Here is an 18,064-nt window from a genome sequence, read left to right on the forward strand (position 1 = left end):
CATATTTAAAATGCAGTAATTAAGAGAACAGTCTCTGACAGTCACCGGGCACCGATCCGGGAAAACACTTAAGCATGTGTTAGATTTAAAAGCTTAAACCCAAGAGGTATGGAAGTGCCTGTACCTCTGAGCCAGGGTTTCTGTCTTGCCCAAACCCTCCCTCCCTGGGAGCACCGGTGCTGTGCCCGGGCTGGGCTGGAGTGGAATACCAAAGCAGGGGGATGGTTAACAACTGGTGCTTTCAAGGGACCTGCAATTGTGAGATCTGTGTGAGAGGAGGAGACCTGGCTGTCAGTGAGACTGGAGGAGACAGGTGTTTAATGGAGTCCCGGATTACAGATCTGCCAGGCTTCACATGCAATCACCAGCTTCTTAGGTTTCCTTTTTCTTCTCCCCTTCTTCTGGGTCTATTATAGGGTCAGGGGTTGGAGGGGGATGATGGCGGTGGTGGAGATTTTCAGATTTCCAGCTAAATTCCTTGAGCTGCCCTTAATTCTCTGACCTATTCCCAGCTGAAACCACAACCTACCAGTCTGGCAGGATTCAGGGAGACAGGAATGGATTTTTGTTTAAAAGAAGGGAAGCGATGCACTTAACTCCACAGGTCCACCTCGTTTTCCCCAAACAGCACAGTAGCTCCACTGAGCAGTCTGTGTTTGACTCAGAGAGGCCACACCACAGAGGAATGGCACCACGATCAATAGTGCCAGATGACCTGCACATTGTGTGCCGGGCAGCGCTGTGCCCAGGGGACACGTCTGCACGGCTTCCCACCCGTCACCCGCTCCCAAGGATCGATAGTCCCTGCAGCTTCTCACCCCGGGAATGGCTCTACAAATGTTTTTTGCATTTATGGGCATTGCTCACTCTTCCCTTGCTCACTCTTCCCTCTAGTCTTACTCTTTTTTTTTTTTTTTTTTTTTTTTTTTTCCTTTCCTCTCCTCTGTGCAAGGCAGGGGGTAGCTCTTACTTTACAAAAGCAGAGCCCCATGGATTAGAAGGACCAATTTTCCCACTTAAAAAACACAGGCAATAGGAGAAAGGAGACCTGGTTAGACTGAATGATCCATCTCATTCCTTGTGTCATCACTCCAGGTAACCCCCTACAACACCGTGTCCACCACACAGATACTTAAAGCAAGGAGTGCCAAAGACAAATTAAACCACCCTCTGCAGGAACACAGCACCTTTGAAAGCCTCTGTGCATCCTCCAGCTCCTGTGCTGCTTCTTTGAGCAGCCTGTGGAGGAAGAATCCTGGCATGGGGATGACTCTGGCAAGCTCAGAGATGAATGCTGACATTAGGCATTGCTGAAGTTCAAGCCAAATGCAGATGCACAGATGGCAGTGTGAAAGCTGGAGTTCTACCCTCAAACACTGGATACATAGAAGAGGGCATAACTGCAGAGTTCAGGCACAAATATACCGTCACTGTGACTGAACATAGGTCTTTTAATGAGAAAGACTGTATCAGGCACTAAACTGTGTTAATGTATTTGTACAAATATAAGTGCACCCCCAACGCTGGCCCAGGGGTGACTGGGAGGCTCAGCCCTGATGTGCTACTTAGTCACAGGCATATGGCATGACCAAGGATGTGTCTCAGCCTCCTCTGCTCATTAGCAGCAAAATTTCACCAGCAGTGCTCCAACCCAGAGGACAGTTACATGAATTCATGTCTTGCCAGCATGCAGTGTTTAGACTCTGTCCATGGCTAAGATACTTGTGTTCAAAGTACTTGAGCAGTTGCACTGATACACTCCATCCCACCCCCACCCCCCACCCCCACCCCCCGCTGGATCCCAGTGAATAACGCAGTGTGCTTGCAGAGAAGTCATTTCTCTGGGATGGGGCAGATCTGGAAAAGACAGGATTCTGGCACAGATAAGCAAGGCCAAGCATGAAGCACAAGGACACCGACCTGCATTTTGTATTAAAACCTTCCCTCAGGTGAAAGACTGCCAAACTGCTCCCAGCTAGTCCCCTCCACACAGCTTGGGCTTGTCAACATTCCTCTAGGTGGGATCAAGAAAGCTATAACTTGGTGTCACTTACAGGATGGCTGCAAAGAGAACAATTATTCTCTCAAGAAGCATTTCCCTCTCCAATACATGCAGCAGAACTCAGACTAAATGCCTGATGGTAACACAGAAAAAGTCCCTCTGAACTTTGGGATTCAGCAAAGCTTTCGAGCTTCCATCAGGGCATGCACACCAGCCTCAGGTGTCAGGACGAGAACTGAGTTTTCACTGGGCAGTGGCAGGAATTGTGGAGAGCTCCAAAAGAGGTCCTGATCCTGGGAAATATCTTCTGTAGCTTCAGGACACAGGAAGTTACAGTGGTTTGCCCATAGCTGTACAAGGATGCTGTGAGCAAGGTAGGGTGTGAGTCTAGGTCTACCAAATCCTGGACTGTCTGTCAGCTGCAAACCTTTCCTCCTTTCCAGCACGCTTAGCATAGTACTTGCTTTAGGGCGAAGCAGGGCACTTGAATACAGCATCAAACTGGCTTACAAAAGCATTTCCAAAGCATAAAAAGAGCTTAATCTAAGTGTGAAAAGCCCAAGGCTGAGAGACAGTGGGAGATGAAATTCCAGATGCCCATGCATCTCATGGGATGGAGACGGCCCCTGGTGAGATTTCTTCCCTTGCCATAAACGCCTCATCTGGGACACCTCCAAGACCTTCAGTTGGTTCCTCACCTTCCCAACCCAGCTTCTGGAGTTATTTACATCCCTGCTGGAATACACAACCAACCCAGCAGGAGATTAAGGGACTCCCTACACCCTTAAGTATCCCGCAGCTGCTGACTCCTAGGATACCCATGTGCTAGCAGCAAATGAGATAAAATTGAGCTAAATTATGACTTTTTGCAATAATATGCCTTTTGCTGATAAAGAATTATTTCAAAAGAGTCAGCAGCACAATGTGCTGCAGTTTTGCTGGTGGGCCAAATCGCTTTTATCATTCTTGGCTGAGAAACATAGGCAACTCACACAATGCCTTTTCCAGCCTCAGCTGAGCATCCATCCATGCAGGATTTTCCATCCAGGCAGTTATTTCTCAGAAGGCATCTGACCTTATTTAACAGGCCCTTAATTGGGTGAAAGCAAATGCAAGGGAGAGCGGAATTCAGCCTCCTGATATTGCTGAGGGTAATCAGTGGTATTTTAGGGACAAGGAAGAACAGTCAAAAAGAACAAAAGCTGCCTTTGCTGCCAACTGGGATTACACTCATTGCTTGGTAGTGACTGGCTGAACTCCACCAGCTCTTCTTCCCTATCTGTTTTGTGCAGGACTGCCCAAGAGCAGGGCAGCTGGGCAACAAAATGGGCACTTTGGAGTCCTCTTCTTCTGAGGACTTAAAGAGCCTAATGTGACACATCTTTGCAAAGACAGTGTGCATTTCAGCTCCACTTAGGACTCATAGAAGCTCTGATGACCCTGAGCTTACCTAGGATGTTAATCTGGTTTAGGAGCACCCAGCTACTCCAAGGAAAAGACTATGCTGTCAATACTGTTCCTTCCTGGCTTTCAGGAGCTGAACAGTGGAGCCCTGCAGAAGACCTGACCATCTCCAATGAGTGGAAGTGCACAGCGTGGTTACCTTTCACACTACACACAGTAGCCCCTTCTACAGGTTGACAGGCAATACGCCAAAAGCGTACAAGACAGAAGAATCAAATGATAGAAATCTGCAACAGCAATGCCAAGATTTACAGCTTATGGGTGTCTCTGCTGCTGCGTTTAAATCCCCAGGTCAAAAAGTCACACCTATTAGACAATCTCAGCTTTCCATTTTCAAACAAGATCATTTTTGTCTTTTCTGTTTCTAGACCAATGATGAAAAACATGGTCTGCACACAACCTGATGGCTAACGAACAAACAAATGCAAATTAAAAGGAAAAACTCCTGAGTTATTTTTAAAACTTGTCATCTAGAGCCAGTGTTTCTGGGGACAGCCTCAAACTGACAATCCCCTGGAAACAGCCACTCCAAACCTAGCATTAATGTTAATTGAAATCTTGTGCAAAGACCGCATTTGAAGAAATTAAGCTATAATTAAGTAGTTATTAATGATTGCTTTAACTAATTGAGATGATAACATAAGCAGCAGACAAGATTTTAATCAGCGGTCATGAAATCAGAAGTAAACTAGCCAGTCACCACCTCTTCTTTTGCAGCTAATTTGCACACAATAATTCTGTTGCACATGGTGACTCAGCGGCAAAGGGAAGAAGAATAAATCTCAAGAGACAAATGGGTATAAGCCTTCCCTGTTTTAATGAGAAACAGACACAGAAAGGCCAAAAAGACCCTGTCAACATGATTTGCAATACTGTTACTTAATTCTTACCAAATGTTGTTTCTGCCATGCTTTAGTTAAGTACATATTTATTTGATATTTCATTGGCAAAGTTTAAAAGAGCTCCCAAAATACCTATCTGCTTCTGCTATGCATGACCCTACCAGTCTCACCTTCAACACACGGTAATGGTTTTAGGGAATGATAGCACTGCACAGACATGATTTATTCTCTGATCATGGGTGACTTTCTGCCAGTTTACAGGGAAGAAGCACAATTTCCCGCTGGAGCATGGAGCTGACTCACCTGCACAAAAAAAATCTGCCTGCAGAGAGAGGGACAGCAAATCTCCTTCCTTGAGTCAAAAGTAGGGTTACTCATACACTGACTGCAGAACAGAGTCTTCCTTAGCCATTAGTAGACCAAAAGTGGGAGGCAGCTCAAAGCCTTGGGATTTTAATAATACAAAGTTGGGTCCTCTTGCTGTTTGCCTTCTGGGCTTTGAGCCTTTAAGTTCATTTTCTCTACCTCTTTCCTTTGATGCCTCTATATCAAAGGTAAGAGCTGATATTCTCATGTCTTGGAGTTGCTTCCAGGTGCTGTGTTAGCTATGCAAAACCCACCTAGCACTGGGAGAGAGCCAGGAGTCCTGCATGCTGAAACAGATCTATTTAGGGGGTGATGGAAGTGACCTTCCAAATGATAGTCCAAAGCCACAATAGGAAAATGAGCATCATGCACCTCCTGGCATGTAGAGCTGGGCTGCATGGGCATGCTAACACTTAAGCATCAAAGAAGCAAGGAGACATGGTCAGCCAGCAGCATGGGGACAGCTGGAAGAGGAGAAAGCAAAGGAACAGGGATGCCAGGAGTGGAGGAGTGACAGAAAAGCAAGTGCAAGTTTGCAAATGAAAGGACAGGGCCATAAAGAGGGATGGGATCTGAGAGCAAGGCAGGGGGAGTGAGAAAGGGGTGAAAGAAGCATTCAGTCCCTGCAGAGAGCTCCAGTGAGCTGGTAGGCTCAGGCTTCTTAACTGAGAGGAGAAAGAGGTTCAGAGAGAGGGGCCTGAAGAGGCATGTGCATGTGTGATGAGGGGCAGAGGAAATGCGGAGACACTGCAGGGCTCCTTCCCCTGCTCCTCCAGCAGCATTTCCCATCTGGTCCTTATCCCCTTAGATCAGCATGTGAGGCAGAGGGCTCCTCGGTGTCTGCACACCAGAAACAAAAGAAGGAAAACAAAACATCCCAAGCCTCCAATGTACCGATATCCCTGTGACACCTAGGGAACATCTCAACACAGGGACAAGTGCCTTTCAGGCAGGTAAGTGAGGAAGTGACACCCTGGAGCAACCCTTTCCCTGACTTTGCCACGCAAGACCCCCGTTCAGTGGGAAACACCATCCGGCTTGTACCTCGCTCAGACCCTTTGGGAAGGCTGGGGCTAAATGGCAGGTCTCCTGACAAATTGTGACAGATCCCATGCACGCACCAACCCTTCCCTGCTCTGTCAACAGGGACTTGAAACATGTTTGCACTTGAAACACACATACGCCCACAGCTTCGTGAAATGATGGGGCCTTTGTATAGCGTGTCTCTGGGTTTCAGTGACAAATCTTTCTGTCTCTCTCATTCAATCAATCTCACTATAAAATATGTATTTATATATAATGGAGCACCTCTGATGGTGAAAGTTGTCGCATCTTGCTCCTGAGAGCATGGCACGTCTGATAGCACCGACAAGTCCTGCCTGTCATCTCTCGGCGTTTGGAGTTGCTGCAAGAGAGGACTTGTTTCAGCCACAGCCTGCAGGGCTGAGCTGAGTTCCCCATTCCCCTTGCAACCCAAGGAGTTCAGCTGCAGATGAAAACCCCCGTGTGCAACCCCAAGGAGTCCCCAGTGTGCTGAGGAAAGTGGTCCCATGGAGACGTTGACCTTAAAAAGATCAGGGTTTTTTGTTTTGGTTTTTTGGCAGCACAAGAAAGCCTCTTCTTGTAGCCAGATTTGTAGTGACAGCACTTTGAAGGTGTGTCAAGGTAAAGGGTGCCTTGCTGAGCTGAGTCCAAATGCCTCATTACAGAACAGTTTGGGGCATGGCATGAGCAATAACTGCTGGGACTGGCAGAGCCATGATAGGGCTGGGACAAGCTGGAAAAATCAGCTTTACCTTTGGGGCTTCCATTCCTGTTGAGGACTGGTGAGCAATGGAGCCAAGCCTGGCAAAACTGCTTTTAATGGAGCAGCAACACCCCCAACAGAACCACTTTTACCTCTGAGACACAGCCAGGGTTGAGCCCAGCAGATGGAGGGAGGAGAAACCTCCTCCTTCCCCAGGGATAGGACCAGCCCTAGTGTCTGCTTGCCTTTGGAAAGGTCAGGTCAAGCTATGATCCTCATCTCCACAGACCTCACGATACCAGGGGTTTTCTGGGGACAGTGAAAACCTCTGATAAGTCAGATCTTCATCCATTTACGAAAAAAACTGTACGACATGGCTTGCACAGTGGATGGGATATACGGTCCCCAAGGCCAGCCTGCACTCTTCCACGCTGCTCATAGTCCTGCTTCAACAAAGGCAAACCCCTGAGCTGCTAATTCATGCGAGCACTTGAAGTACATTATATCATGAGCGCACAGATAGCAACTGTATTGCCGTGATGGCAGCACTGTCATTCACTTTGCTTGCTATGCGGCAGATAACATCAGTGATGGGCAAAGGCTTCTGTAGTGATGAGTGTTTCACAAAATCAGATCAGATTTTAAATAATAACAGTCCATGCCCTTTTCACTAACCTCTTTCATACAGACACCCTTAAGCTTCAAAGACACGTGGGAGGAGATGATTGAATAAATCACAGGGGACTCAGGGCTCCTGACGTCTCTGTAGGGCTCCATCAACAACTTGTGCTCCTAAAAAACCAACCTGCCTGAGCTTGTGCTTCAGAACAGCCAACCACAAAAGGAATCTGCTTATGTTTTAATGGTCATGGAAGTGCAAGTAGTCAACAGACCAGCAAGAAAATATTCTTGCAAGTTTCCGGAGGAAAAACAAATTACTTGTCTTGTTCCAGATTTAATTTTTTAAAGAAATGAGTGAATGAACAATGCTGTCCCATTGCCCTTTCCTAGACAGAATCAAGACAGCTCCTGGGTGTTACGAGACCACCCAGCCCAAGGCAGTCAAATGTCTTGTCTCTGTAAATATGCAGGGTTGTACAAAGCCAATGGTGGTATCTGAGGTGACCTGTTGCCAAATAGCCCTGCACACAAAAGGGACACTGAGCAAATCTGAAATCACTGAATTGATTATTGGCATATTGTCATGCTCAAGGGTTTGACCATGCAAGGACCCCCATTCCCATACTCAAAGGAAAAAGGACCGACAGAGTAAAAGGATGAGAAAAAGGACTGGTGCCTTGACCAACGTCTCACAGGAGCCTGAAAGCATCACCTGCCTCCAGCTTCCCACTCCAACCCACAGGTGACTGGGACTATCTTCACTTCAGTACTGGAGGTGACATCCCATCCTTATCTAGCACAGAGCAGATGAGAAAGCAATCCCAGCTCTGTCATCGCACCTTCTCCTGAGTTATTGTCACCTTGCAGCCTCTTTAACAAAGACAAATGCACAGAGTGGCTCCCTTCCCCACTCCAAATTTTAGGTATAAATATCCATAGCTTAAGGAGAAGGTCAGAGACATCACAGAGGCACAAAACCTTTAAAATGAAATAGTTCAAGCAGAAGAAATGACAGTCATAGACTGGAAACTAAACCTCTATACTTTGCAGGGGGAGAAGGATTAGCCAGCTTGCTACAATGCAGCTCCTGGACCACAGCAGTCCTGCTAAACACCTCCTTCCAAAACCTGCATGTATTCATGCCTTGTGAGCCAGGAGAAGACTCCTTTTAGCTTAGGTAAAGGATAATAATTTCAGTGTTAGCCATAACTTGGAAAACAGCCACCTGAAGAGGATATGAGGAGGGTCTATAAGATCATGGCAGGTGAAGAGGAAACAAATTTTCACTGTTGCATTTTTAAGGCAGGAATTTGTGGGTGGTAAAACTACCACAAGGGTGGCTGAGAGGAGGTGTCACATCTCCATCCTCAAGACTACTGACTGTTGAGCACTGTCAAAGGGTCACAGCACACCACATACAACATCTAGGGTGGATCTTGGTGTTAGGGCACTGGGCAATACTGGGAGGAAATCACACTGCTCTGGAAGTGCTACTGGAACATGTAGGCATTCTCCAGGCATGAAGGCAATAAGAAGTATATCAAGTGAGTGTTTTATGTTTGGTGCCAGTTACATGATCCAAGGTCAGGTGGGTAATACTTGCTCAAGGAATCATTGAACACTGTAGGGCACCTGCCATCACCCTACCACAATGCCTTATTGCTCCCTTTTTTTTCTACAGACCTAAAGCTCCTCATTAGCGTGCATGAATCAACCAGGTACAATCATTCAAGTAAACCCTGCATGTCCACAAGACTAATTATATACAATGGATTTCTTCAGGCAAAAGAAGTTCCTCCTCTTCCCACCCCAAGCAGCAAACTTCTTCAGGCCAAACATTTTGCTGAATTCAGCCAGACTTCCACGTTGAACACCCAGACTGGTCCTTCCCTGGAATCTGGCTGTTAGTATTTTCAGTAATAATACTAATATCACAACAGGAAGATCACGCTAAACTTGGCCTGCACCCTGGCAGGCAGCATCCTATACTCTTGATCACTATGTCTCAAAGAGGCTTTAATGGTTCAGCATTACACTTACCCATGTCTATGGCAGATGTACCCACAGTTTGAATGGGGGTGGAGAGCAATGTGGTATGCAGCAGGTGCAGTAGCAACTCCTCGTCATGTAGCCGGTAGGACTCGTACTGCATTAAGCGATGCTGGGGGTGGTTTCTGCCCCCTTAGTTCTCTGACCCTGCCCCTCAAATATTGCATCAGTCTATAAATGCAATGGTTTCTAAGCACAGAAAGTTATGAGAACAACAACAGAGCACATCTTTGTAGTAACTGTGTTCACTATCAGAACTTCATGTGCAATTGTGACGTCCATAGCATGATCAAGGTAAAAGCTTTTAGAGCACCATGGACTGGCAGAGTTTCTTACCTGCTTCTCAGACATGATGTAGAGGTGCTCATGATCCACTGAGAAGGCCATATCCCGTAATATGGGGCCAGTATCCACCACCTGCACAATCTCATACTCCAGTGTGTTCTTGGTAGTGCCATCCACACGGATCTGCAGGGCAAACAAAAAAGTAGGGAGAGAACATGAGTATTTTTCCTCCTCCCATAGAGACTGTAGGATAATCATTGAAGAAATGTATTCTGGTCCAGGTCTTTTGGACAACCACCACTGTCATCGCAAAGTGAACTTTCACCCTGCCTCCTGACTTCAATGATAAAATGGATTTAACAGCTTCTGCTGGTCCCACCAACACAAGAGCACTGTAGAAGAATAATCCAGAGCCTGCTCGCTTTTATCTGGCACTGTCACTGTGTTACTGTCATTGCCTGGCCAACTCTATCAAGCTGGAAATGATGGCACAGAGGTCAGAATTTGCGGTGATGATGAGCAAAAGATAAAAAAACAAAAACAAAAACAACACACGAGTCTGCAGTCAGCCAAATGCTAGTCAGACAATATTATTGTTCTTATTGCTAATATTCCATGGGGCAATATATTATTGCAGAGTGTACAATACAACACAGACTATTTCTCTTCTTGATTACACGTATCAGATATTGAAATCAGTCCTGAACAACTATGGCACCTTATGATTCCAGACACATCCCAGAACAGGGTGTTACTTAGGAACATCAATAACTGGGATTATGAGAAGGTACCAGATACACAGTGCCAGTCTATCCTTCATAGTGACCCAGTGATACAGAAGAAAATGCACAAAACACCAGAGTTTTCTTTACCTGTCTAAACCCACTTTCTAGAGATTAGGCTCAAAAGCAGCTAAAAAGATTTGTAAACCCTTTCAATACTATAATTACACTTCAGGATAATCTAGCTGTCCACAGGCCTACTGAGTCCTTCTGGATGCTGTGAGGCTCTATACTTCAGCAACCCCCATGGCCATGTTTCAGAGATGCATCCACATTCCTTATCTATCCTGGTATGTTTTTAACATGTTGCCCTTCACTTTCAGAAAATCTTCTATCCTGCAGCAACACAAGCATCACAGTACCCTTCTCTAGAAAAAACAACATTGTAGTAGATCCGCTTCGTGCTCCACGTCACGATCTCCACACCTCCCTGACCAATAGCAGACCAAAGGCTCCCAGTTGCTAGTTTGTACTTATGCAGTTTGATAGTGGAACAAAAGCACCCTTCCCACCCAAAGGAAATAACCCAGCAAGATTGTATAGTGTCCAGACCCATTCCCACTGTTTCCTGGCACAGTCCACCAGCTTGTTCCTCCTGTATCAACCTTCCAGCAAAGAAACTGAGCCTGAATCATCTTCTATAATAGAAAGATAAAGAGAAAGGAAGAGAGGGGATGGCAAAGGGTCTGGAAAGCCTGCATAAGGGTATCTTATACCCCCAGGAAAGAGGGGAAATGAGGCCGAGAGGAGTTAGAGGGGCTCCCTGTGACAGCAAAGGGTCTGGAGGGTGCTTAGGGATGCTCAGATCCTACATGCTATCCACCACTCTGCACAAGCGGGTGTATGTGCAGGCATTGGCTTTTGGTCTAGTCAAATGACACCCGAAGATTTACAGTTAGCTTGTCATCTCGATGGATCTGGCTATGACAGCAACACATGTTGCAACATCAGCATATAAAGAAGTCAGGGCCTGAAGCCCAATACCGAGCACCCATGTCCCGCTGGCTCTGACTGCCCAGGAGGAACGGGCTCGCTTGTGTCCATGGTCCCTAATGGGTGAATTCAGCTCCTCAGAGTCTGTCTCCTTGAAAGTGGGCACAGATGTGATTCACCCGTGAGGTCAAGGGCAAAGAGGCCAACAGGCTCAGCATGAGTCATTGCCCTTAGGACAGTCAAGAGAAAGGAAGAAGGCAGAAAGGGCTGCAGGCTGAGAAGCACAGGTGTCTCCTCACTGGAGGTCTGCCCAGGGCAGCTCAAATGCCCCCACAGCAGGAGCCTTTCCTATTTCCCATGGAGACTTTCCTGCACTGAGTTCTCATTCCCGGGAAGCCGGGGCTGAGCTTTGCCTGCTGTTTCAGCTCTGCCTCTGCCCCCAGTCCCCTGTGGCTGCTCATCCCTGTCAGAGGGCTGCAAGAAGATCCTCGCTCTCTCTGCTGATCGCTATGCTAAACAAACCTTATGTCTTTGCTGCTTTGACCTTGATTTTTCAGCATCTTCAGGGTCAGATCTGTAGGCTGCTAGATATGTAAGCAGCCAATTATCACCCCAGGGCTCAGTCACTGTCCTCAGCCTTTGCCAGGCCCCATTAGAGGAGAAAGAGCTCCAAGACAGAAGAGGCAGGCTGGAGAAATAGCTGGCTGGAGTTAACAAATGATGCAGACAGGAGGCACAGCCCCCAGGGATCTCCCCTATGCATTTGGTGCAGGTAGAAGATTGCAGATGTTTCACACCAGGAGAAAAGAGATACTCTCAAGTGATTTAACAGCCGTTGCTAGCCTAATTGTGTGCAAAGTCATTATTTTGCAGAGAGGGAGGGAGGAAGAGAGGAACAGAGTTTATTCCATGGTACATGTGCAAACACACACACGTGCACTCATAAACACACAGCCTAACAACTGTAAGTGCAGGAAACCCTCTCTAGTTAAAGCTAGGTGCTAAGGAATAATAAAATTCAGAAGAAGGCCAGAAAGTCTGGCAGACATTAACCCATGCTGCACAGACCGTGCAAGCCCTCTGCCAGCAAAGAGGTGATTATCATAGCTTGCAGCCAGAAGTCTGGCCTTTAACTCAAGCCATCCCTTTACCTGTCTTAAATTCTGGCTTTCTTATGTTTGACCCCAGGCATGGAGCCCAGAGGATCTCCACTTCCCTGCACATTCTTTGCAGTCCTGAGCATCAAACAACACAACAGCAGTTTCTCTTAGAAAGGGATTTATTCCTGGCTCCAAGGCATTCACTAGAGCCAGGGCATTTGGGTTAGCAAAAAAATCGAAAAGAAGAGCTGTGAAGGGGAAATGAGAAGATTCTCAACAAAGCCTGAAAGTGATCACCACTAAAATCAGGGACACAGATACGATCTCTGCTCAGAAAGCTTCCCAAGTTGCCAATTGCAGGGAATTTGAAGCATGAACCAGCAGTTTGCTCTGTTCCTGCTTTTCTTTGCTGGCCTCAGCCACAAGCCCCACATGAGGCTGGGGTGCTGGGATAGAGATTTCTTCTGACTGAAGTACAGGTATTCTTATATTCAAGATGTTCTTATTAGTCCATGGGATTAGAGCCTGACTGGCAGTCCAGTTGAGATTTCTCCTTGAAACTGCCTGTGAACCATGAGGACCTCTGCAAGGCAAAGGGGAGGGCGATTGGAGAAGGTTCCAGGACCATACACAAGTCTCCAAATGCTCAGTCCACTACAACCACTGTTACCAGACCTGTGCACACTCCTCCACAAACACACTTTGATCACTTCCACCACAGGAATACCTGGCACATGAAGGCCCGGACCCCAGGTGAGATCCCCCATTGCGTACACCAGTGCTGGTTATACCCAACCGCTCATCCACCCAGGTTCTTCCCTGGAACGTGCCTACGTGCAGCAAAGCACCTTGGCAGCCAGGTCACACCCCACCGAGCTGTTTACTCCCCCCTGCTCACCTGAGGAGGTCTCTTCTTCCCAGCTCAGGGTTTAAGCTGGGGGGGCTTTGGGCAGCCCCTCATTGCAGATGGGTGAGCACAGAACTGATGTGCAGGTGAGCTCAGGGAGCCAGATTTAGTGCCAGTTGCTCCCTCACCACATTTTCAGGCAGAATCACCCTGCAGCCCGGCACCCAGGCAATGGGCAAAGCCTTTTCTTTATCTCCACATCCAGGGCTCAGGAGCGAGCAGGATAAGCCTGCACAGACTTCAGAAAGAGCCCTTACAAATACCTGCTCCCACTGCCTACACATTTGCCCTGGATGGGCACATGGTCCTTGGACCACAAGATGCTCTGCTTAGCACCCCAGGTTCCCCTGCCCTCCTTTAGGCCAACGCACACGTGCAGAGCTCCCAGGGACAAACGCTGTCAGGCTGCTGCATGTTAATCCTGCTTCCTGGAAGGCTGCACTCACTGGGCTTGGTTCTGCAAAGCCGGCTGCTATTAAAACATCAGTATGATGCTTCCCGAAGGTCAACTACCAGGGGACCTTTTCTGGCAGCTGTTTGTTTGTTTGTCTGAACATTATCTAGGGCTGGCTGTTTATTTACATCCATTGAAGTATCAGACAATAAATATCCTCTCCCAGTAGCAAACAGATGCTTGTACTCGAATGTTCTGGCTAGAGCTGACTTCAAAACGATCTCCTTAATGAGCAAACAACACTATTAATCTTTAAAGAGGCAGGCTCTGGCCTTCCTGGAGCTCCCACCCTGGCCATGGCTAGGCCTACAGGCATCCTGGCAAGAAGCCCATGGGTCTGGTATACGAAAGAAGGTAAAAGATAGCTTCCATCACTTGACTGGTGCTTTTCAGCATTATCTGGGTCTCCCCAGCTGCTGTGGGGTTCACAGGAGGGTGATGCTTGAGCACAGTCTCCCAGGCAAGCTGCTAGCAGATGCCTCAATCACACTTCTAAGAGGAAGATGGGGTTTAGAAGTTGAGATAATATTATTGAAGAGCATGATACAATAAACCCCTCCAAATCACGGGTATGGACTCAACAGGATCAAAGGAAAAGCAGTGGGGTTGGAGGACAAAGAAGGAATTGGTGCAAGCAAGCTTTAGTCCCATTATTGGAAGATAAACCATGATCACATCAAAAAGAAAATATCCTTAAGCTCACCAGAACAATAGAAACACCTGCCTTCCAGAATGGAAGGTCGATCCTGTCCCATGGTCTGAGAGGACCACATACCTCTGTTACCATGTTATTCCTCCACTAAGCTGGATGGGGACTGTCTCTTGGAAAGCTTCATAGTGCAGATGTGGTGGCTAGGTGAGAAAGAGGTGAAGCGACTTAACACGCCAGGAGCAGAGTGGGGAAAAGCTCTACCAAACTATATGTCTACTTTAGCAAACAGTGTAGCGTAATAAAAGTTATCTGTAAAGGGACACTTCTGCTGAAATCCAGCATCCATATTACATGTACTTCGGGAGCTTTACTTCAGACCCATTGAAGCCTGATCCTGTAGACTGAATCAGTGTTTGGAGCATGTTAACATCATCCAATATTTTTTTATCCAAGAAAAATCCGTTCATAGACTGCTCTGCTGTTTGAATCACAGCAATGCACAGACAACTGTTTGTCTTCAAAACTGTCTTCAGACTCACTTCAGAAACAGACCCCTGAACCAGGACTCCTGCTACCACCTCACTTCTATTTTGTTGTCCTAGCAGCTTGGACTGGTCACTGGCAGAGAAAGAACAAATCATTTCCACTGTGTTGATCAAGCTCAGCTGTTTCCTGCTCTTCTAAAACCATCATCTCCTGCCCAGAGCATCATTCCTAGCCCTTCAGAGTCAAAACAAGACCTCCCTCCATCAATATCTCTGTATAAAGCACCTGAAAGTCATCCAGATCTCCTGTGGTGGCGAGCATGATCATGACAGCCAGCTAGGTGGGCAGCAGGAGCAGGCACTGGCTGAATGGCAGTCATTACAAATAATTAAATTAATAACTAAGCAGAAGAGATGTTTGGTGAACCATGGTTCACTCAGCCAACCCATTCCTCTCCACCACTCTGTTTTTGTGCAGCGTCAGCAGCCCTCAGGCTGACAAAGTTAAAGGGAATTCATCATTGCTGGCCCAATGCTTCCAGCTGGCGATCCAGCAGCTCCCGCTCAAGTCATGCTGGTGGTTTGTTTTAGCCATGAAATTGCCCCAGTTCCCGGAGGAGGTGATTAAATGGCTGCCAGGAAGATTGCAAGAGTCAATTTTAAAGGCAAAGCCCTGCAGGCCACAGAATCAGACCCTGCTGCCTGTGCCTGGGTGCAAGGGTACGAACATGGCTGTGGCACTGCCTCTGAAAGAAGAAATATTTTTGGGTGGGCAAAGCCATAACTGGCAGGACAAGCTCTGTTCTTCCCATACCCTAAGGCATCTCTCCTTCACCCTCCTTGCCTCTCCTCCTCCCAGGGCTTCTCACTGGAATCACTGTCTCCTCATGATTGGATTAAGGATCTACAAACATCATTTCTAGGAGATCCAAGCAGCCTGGGAGCCACACACATTAATCCAGGCTGCTCTGAAAACAGCCTTATGACTGTACAGGGGCCCCCTAATACTTCATTGCTTTTCCAATATGAGTTCTTCCCTGTTTTATGAACCTAATGTTCCCCTGTGGACAATGGGACTGTTGGCTGCTGTTCTTTGCTTGGCGAGGGGGCAAAGACACGGCAGACAGCGTATGATCTAATGTCAGGCCATTATGATGATTATCTATTTCTGCTTTTCCATTGATTTGGGTTACATGATGTAGCTCTATTGATCTCAGCAAAGATGGGGATGGGAATGGTGATGCTCCATGTTCCTCTCATTTCCTTCTGTTTTGGCATGTGTTTTCCAATCGGATAATCTGTTCTAATTTGCCTAAAGCCTATTAACAGGAGATCAATTTCTAATAAAACATGGCTTTTCAATAGCCCTGTCTATCTACTGATCCAAAAGGCCTTTAAAATCACTAATTGAAAAAGGAAAGGGTGAAGTATCTCTTCCTTGTGCCTAATAGTCAGCAGCCAGCAGCCCTCTCTTCTCTTGTACAGATGTTTTAAGGTGCCACTTGCATGGACGATGCCAGCCCATGCAAATACAGATCTTAGAGCACCTTCAGCCACATGGAGAGCAGGATCCTGGAAAACCAGGTGTTTAGTCTTCTCAACACTCATGCTTTCAGTGCTGTTCAGACCCCAACATGTCATGATGGCAGCCAGTCTCACCAGAGGTGATGCTAGCTGATCCAGACAAAAGAGTCGACCCCAGCCTTTTATTTCCAAGGTAGACCCACATCCTAAAGTTGCAAGTGCCCTCCACCTTTTACCCTGGCAAGGCTCACCTCTAAACGTCTGTCCCAAGCTCCTCAGCATCTGTGTGATCCCTCACCCAATTAAACCCACAGACCCAAAGCTGTACACACAAAAATACCCCTGCAGAAGGCACCTACAGGCACAGCATGCTTGCTTCATGGAATGCTTATGTACACCTGAGTACACACATCCATCACACACAATAGAAGGGACAGTGAAGCGGCTTGGTCTTGCAATCCCTTCAAGGTCCTGGTTTACATTTCTTTTGTCCGGATCTAAACCTTGTGGTTAGCAAGCAAGCAAGATTTATTTGCTACAGCATTGCAACAGCCAAGGAGAACAGTACTTCTGCCCTTCTCCAGCTACACAGTTCCCAGGCCCTTTTTTTTTCCAAGCAGCAAACCCAAGGTTTTTAAGAAAACAGCTTCCCTAGAATACCGCCGGCTAATCCCTATCATCTGCAGGCACTGCACTGTAATCCTCCCACCGCACACCCTCGGCCAGGCTCTGGCAGGGAGCACGGGTGGCTGCCCTGGGCAGGGAGTTATAGGCACTAATCCCTGCAGAGGAGTCACCCACTGACCTCTCGTGTAATCCAGCCAGGCTGCAAAATTAGGTCGAACAGAGATGTGCCCGACTGCTGGATTGGAGATCTCCCTTGGCAGGGTGACCACAGCACACTGGGGCAGAGGGAGATTCCTCTTACTTCAGGATGTGCAGGAGAAACATGGGACAAGATGTTGATGGCCATCTGGTTTCCTTTTTCAGAGAGATGTGTGTCACCAGGCCTTGACATGGCTACTAGGTGCGCCAGTTTCATCGTGGTTTACTGTCTCACAACAGATCAAGCATGCCATAACCTGGGATACGCTGGAATGAGCCTTCTGCTTTGGGGCAGCGTCCTTCAAGCCAGGAGACAAACTCCTAGCTGGCAGAGGTCCCCTTTCTTTCATAGCCCACAGCACGTAACTACTGTGCCATACAACTGTGGTTCCTCACCAACATTTATAGCAAGACATACTCCTGGCTGCAACGGATCTATGATCTAGTTAGACATAAATGAAAGACCCACCTTTCATTCTGGGCTTGGACAGCCCCTAACACAGTGGGTTCATGACTGTTGCTCCCAGCACCATAAAAATAATAATGACAGTTTGAAGTGCAGCCAGCCAGGACATAGCTGGACTGCAGGGCTCATCCCAAAGTGAAACAGCTACAGAGCTGGAAACAGAGGGAAAGAGAAGGAGTTGTCTGGGTCCTTCCTCTCCCTCACCAGGGAGAGCATGTCAGGTGTACGCAGCTTTCACATTCATGAGCCAATTGACAGATGACATCATTTTTGAAAGCATGGTTTACACATGCTCCCCTGGCGCTCCCTGATTGATAAATTAGACACTCATGAGCCACGTGCTAATCAATGCAAATCATTAGTTTGTAACAACACAAGGCAAGCTCGGCAGAGCTCATTTTTCAAGGTAATGGCCTGCTAAGTGATCAGTGTTCAGCAACAAGCTCTGCCAGGCAATCTATTCCCAGGCTGCTGGCACTCACCTATGGCACGAGGCTGAGCCCTTTGCAGTCCAGTTGCCACCAAGGACTTACAGAAGACTCCTGTATCAGAAGACTTAC

The 18,064-nt window shown here is 47.3% G+C and overlaps 1 protein-coding gene across 3 annotated transcripts in view; it reads right to left on the reverse strand.

Moving 5' to 3' along the window:
- PLXNA4 (plexin A4) overlaps positions 1-18,064 on the reverse strand; it is a 456,052-nt gene that overhangs the window by 220,003 nt on the left and 217,985 nt on the right. For all 3 annotated transcript variants that reach the window (XM_005236707.3, XM_027785664.2, XM_027785666.2), the window contains exon 4: positions 9,428-9,559. In XM_005236707.3, the coding sequence (XP_005236764.1) occupies positions 9,428-9,559 (132 nt within the window). The remainder of the gene's footprint in view (positions 1-9,427; positions 9,560-18,064) is intronic.

The sequence above is a fragment of the Falco peregrinus genome, chromosome 6 (assembly GCF_023634155.1).
Source record: "Falco peregrinus isolate bFalPer1 chromosome 6, bFalPer1.pri, whole genome shotgun sequence".
Taxonomy (NCBI): Eukaryota; Metazoa; Chordata; class Aves; order Falconiformes; family Falconidae; genus Falco; species Falco peregrinus.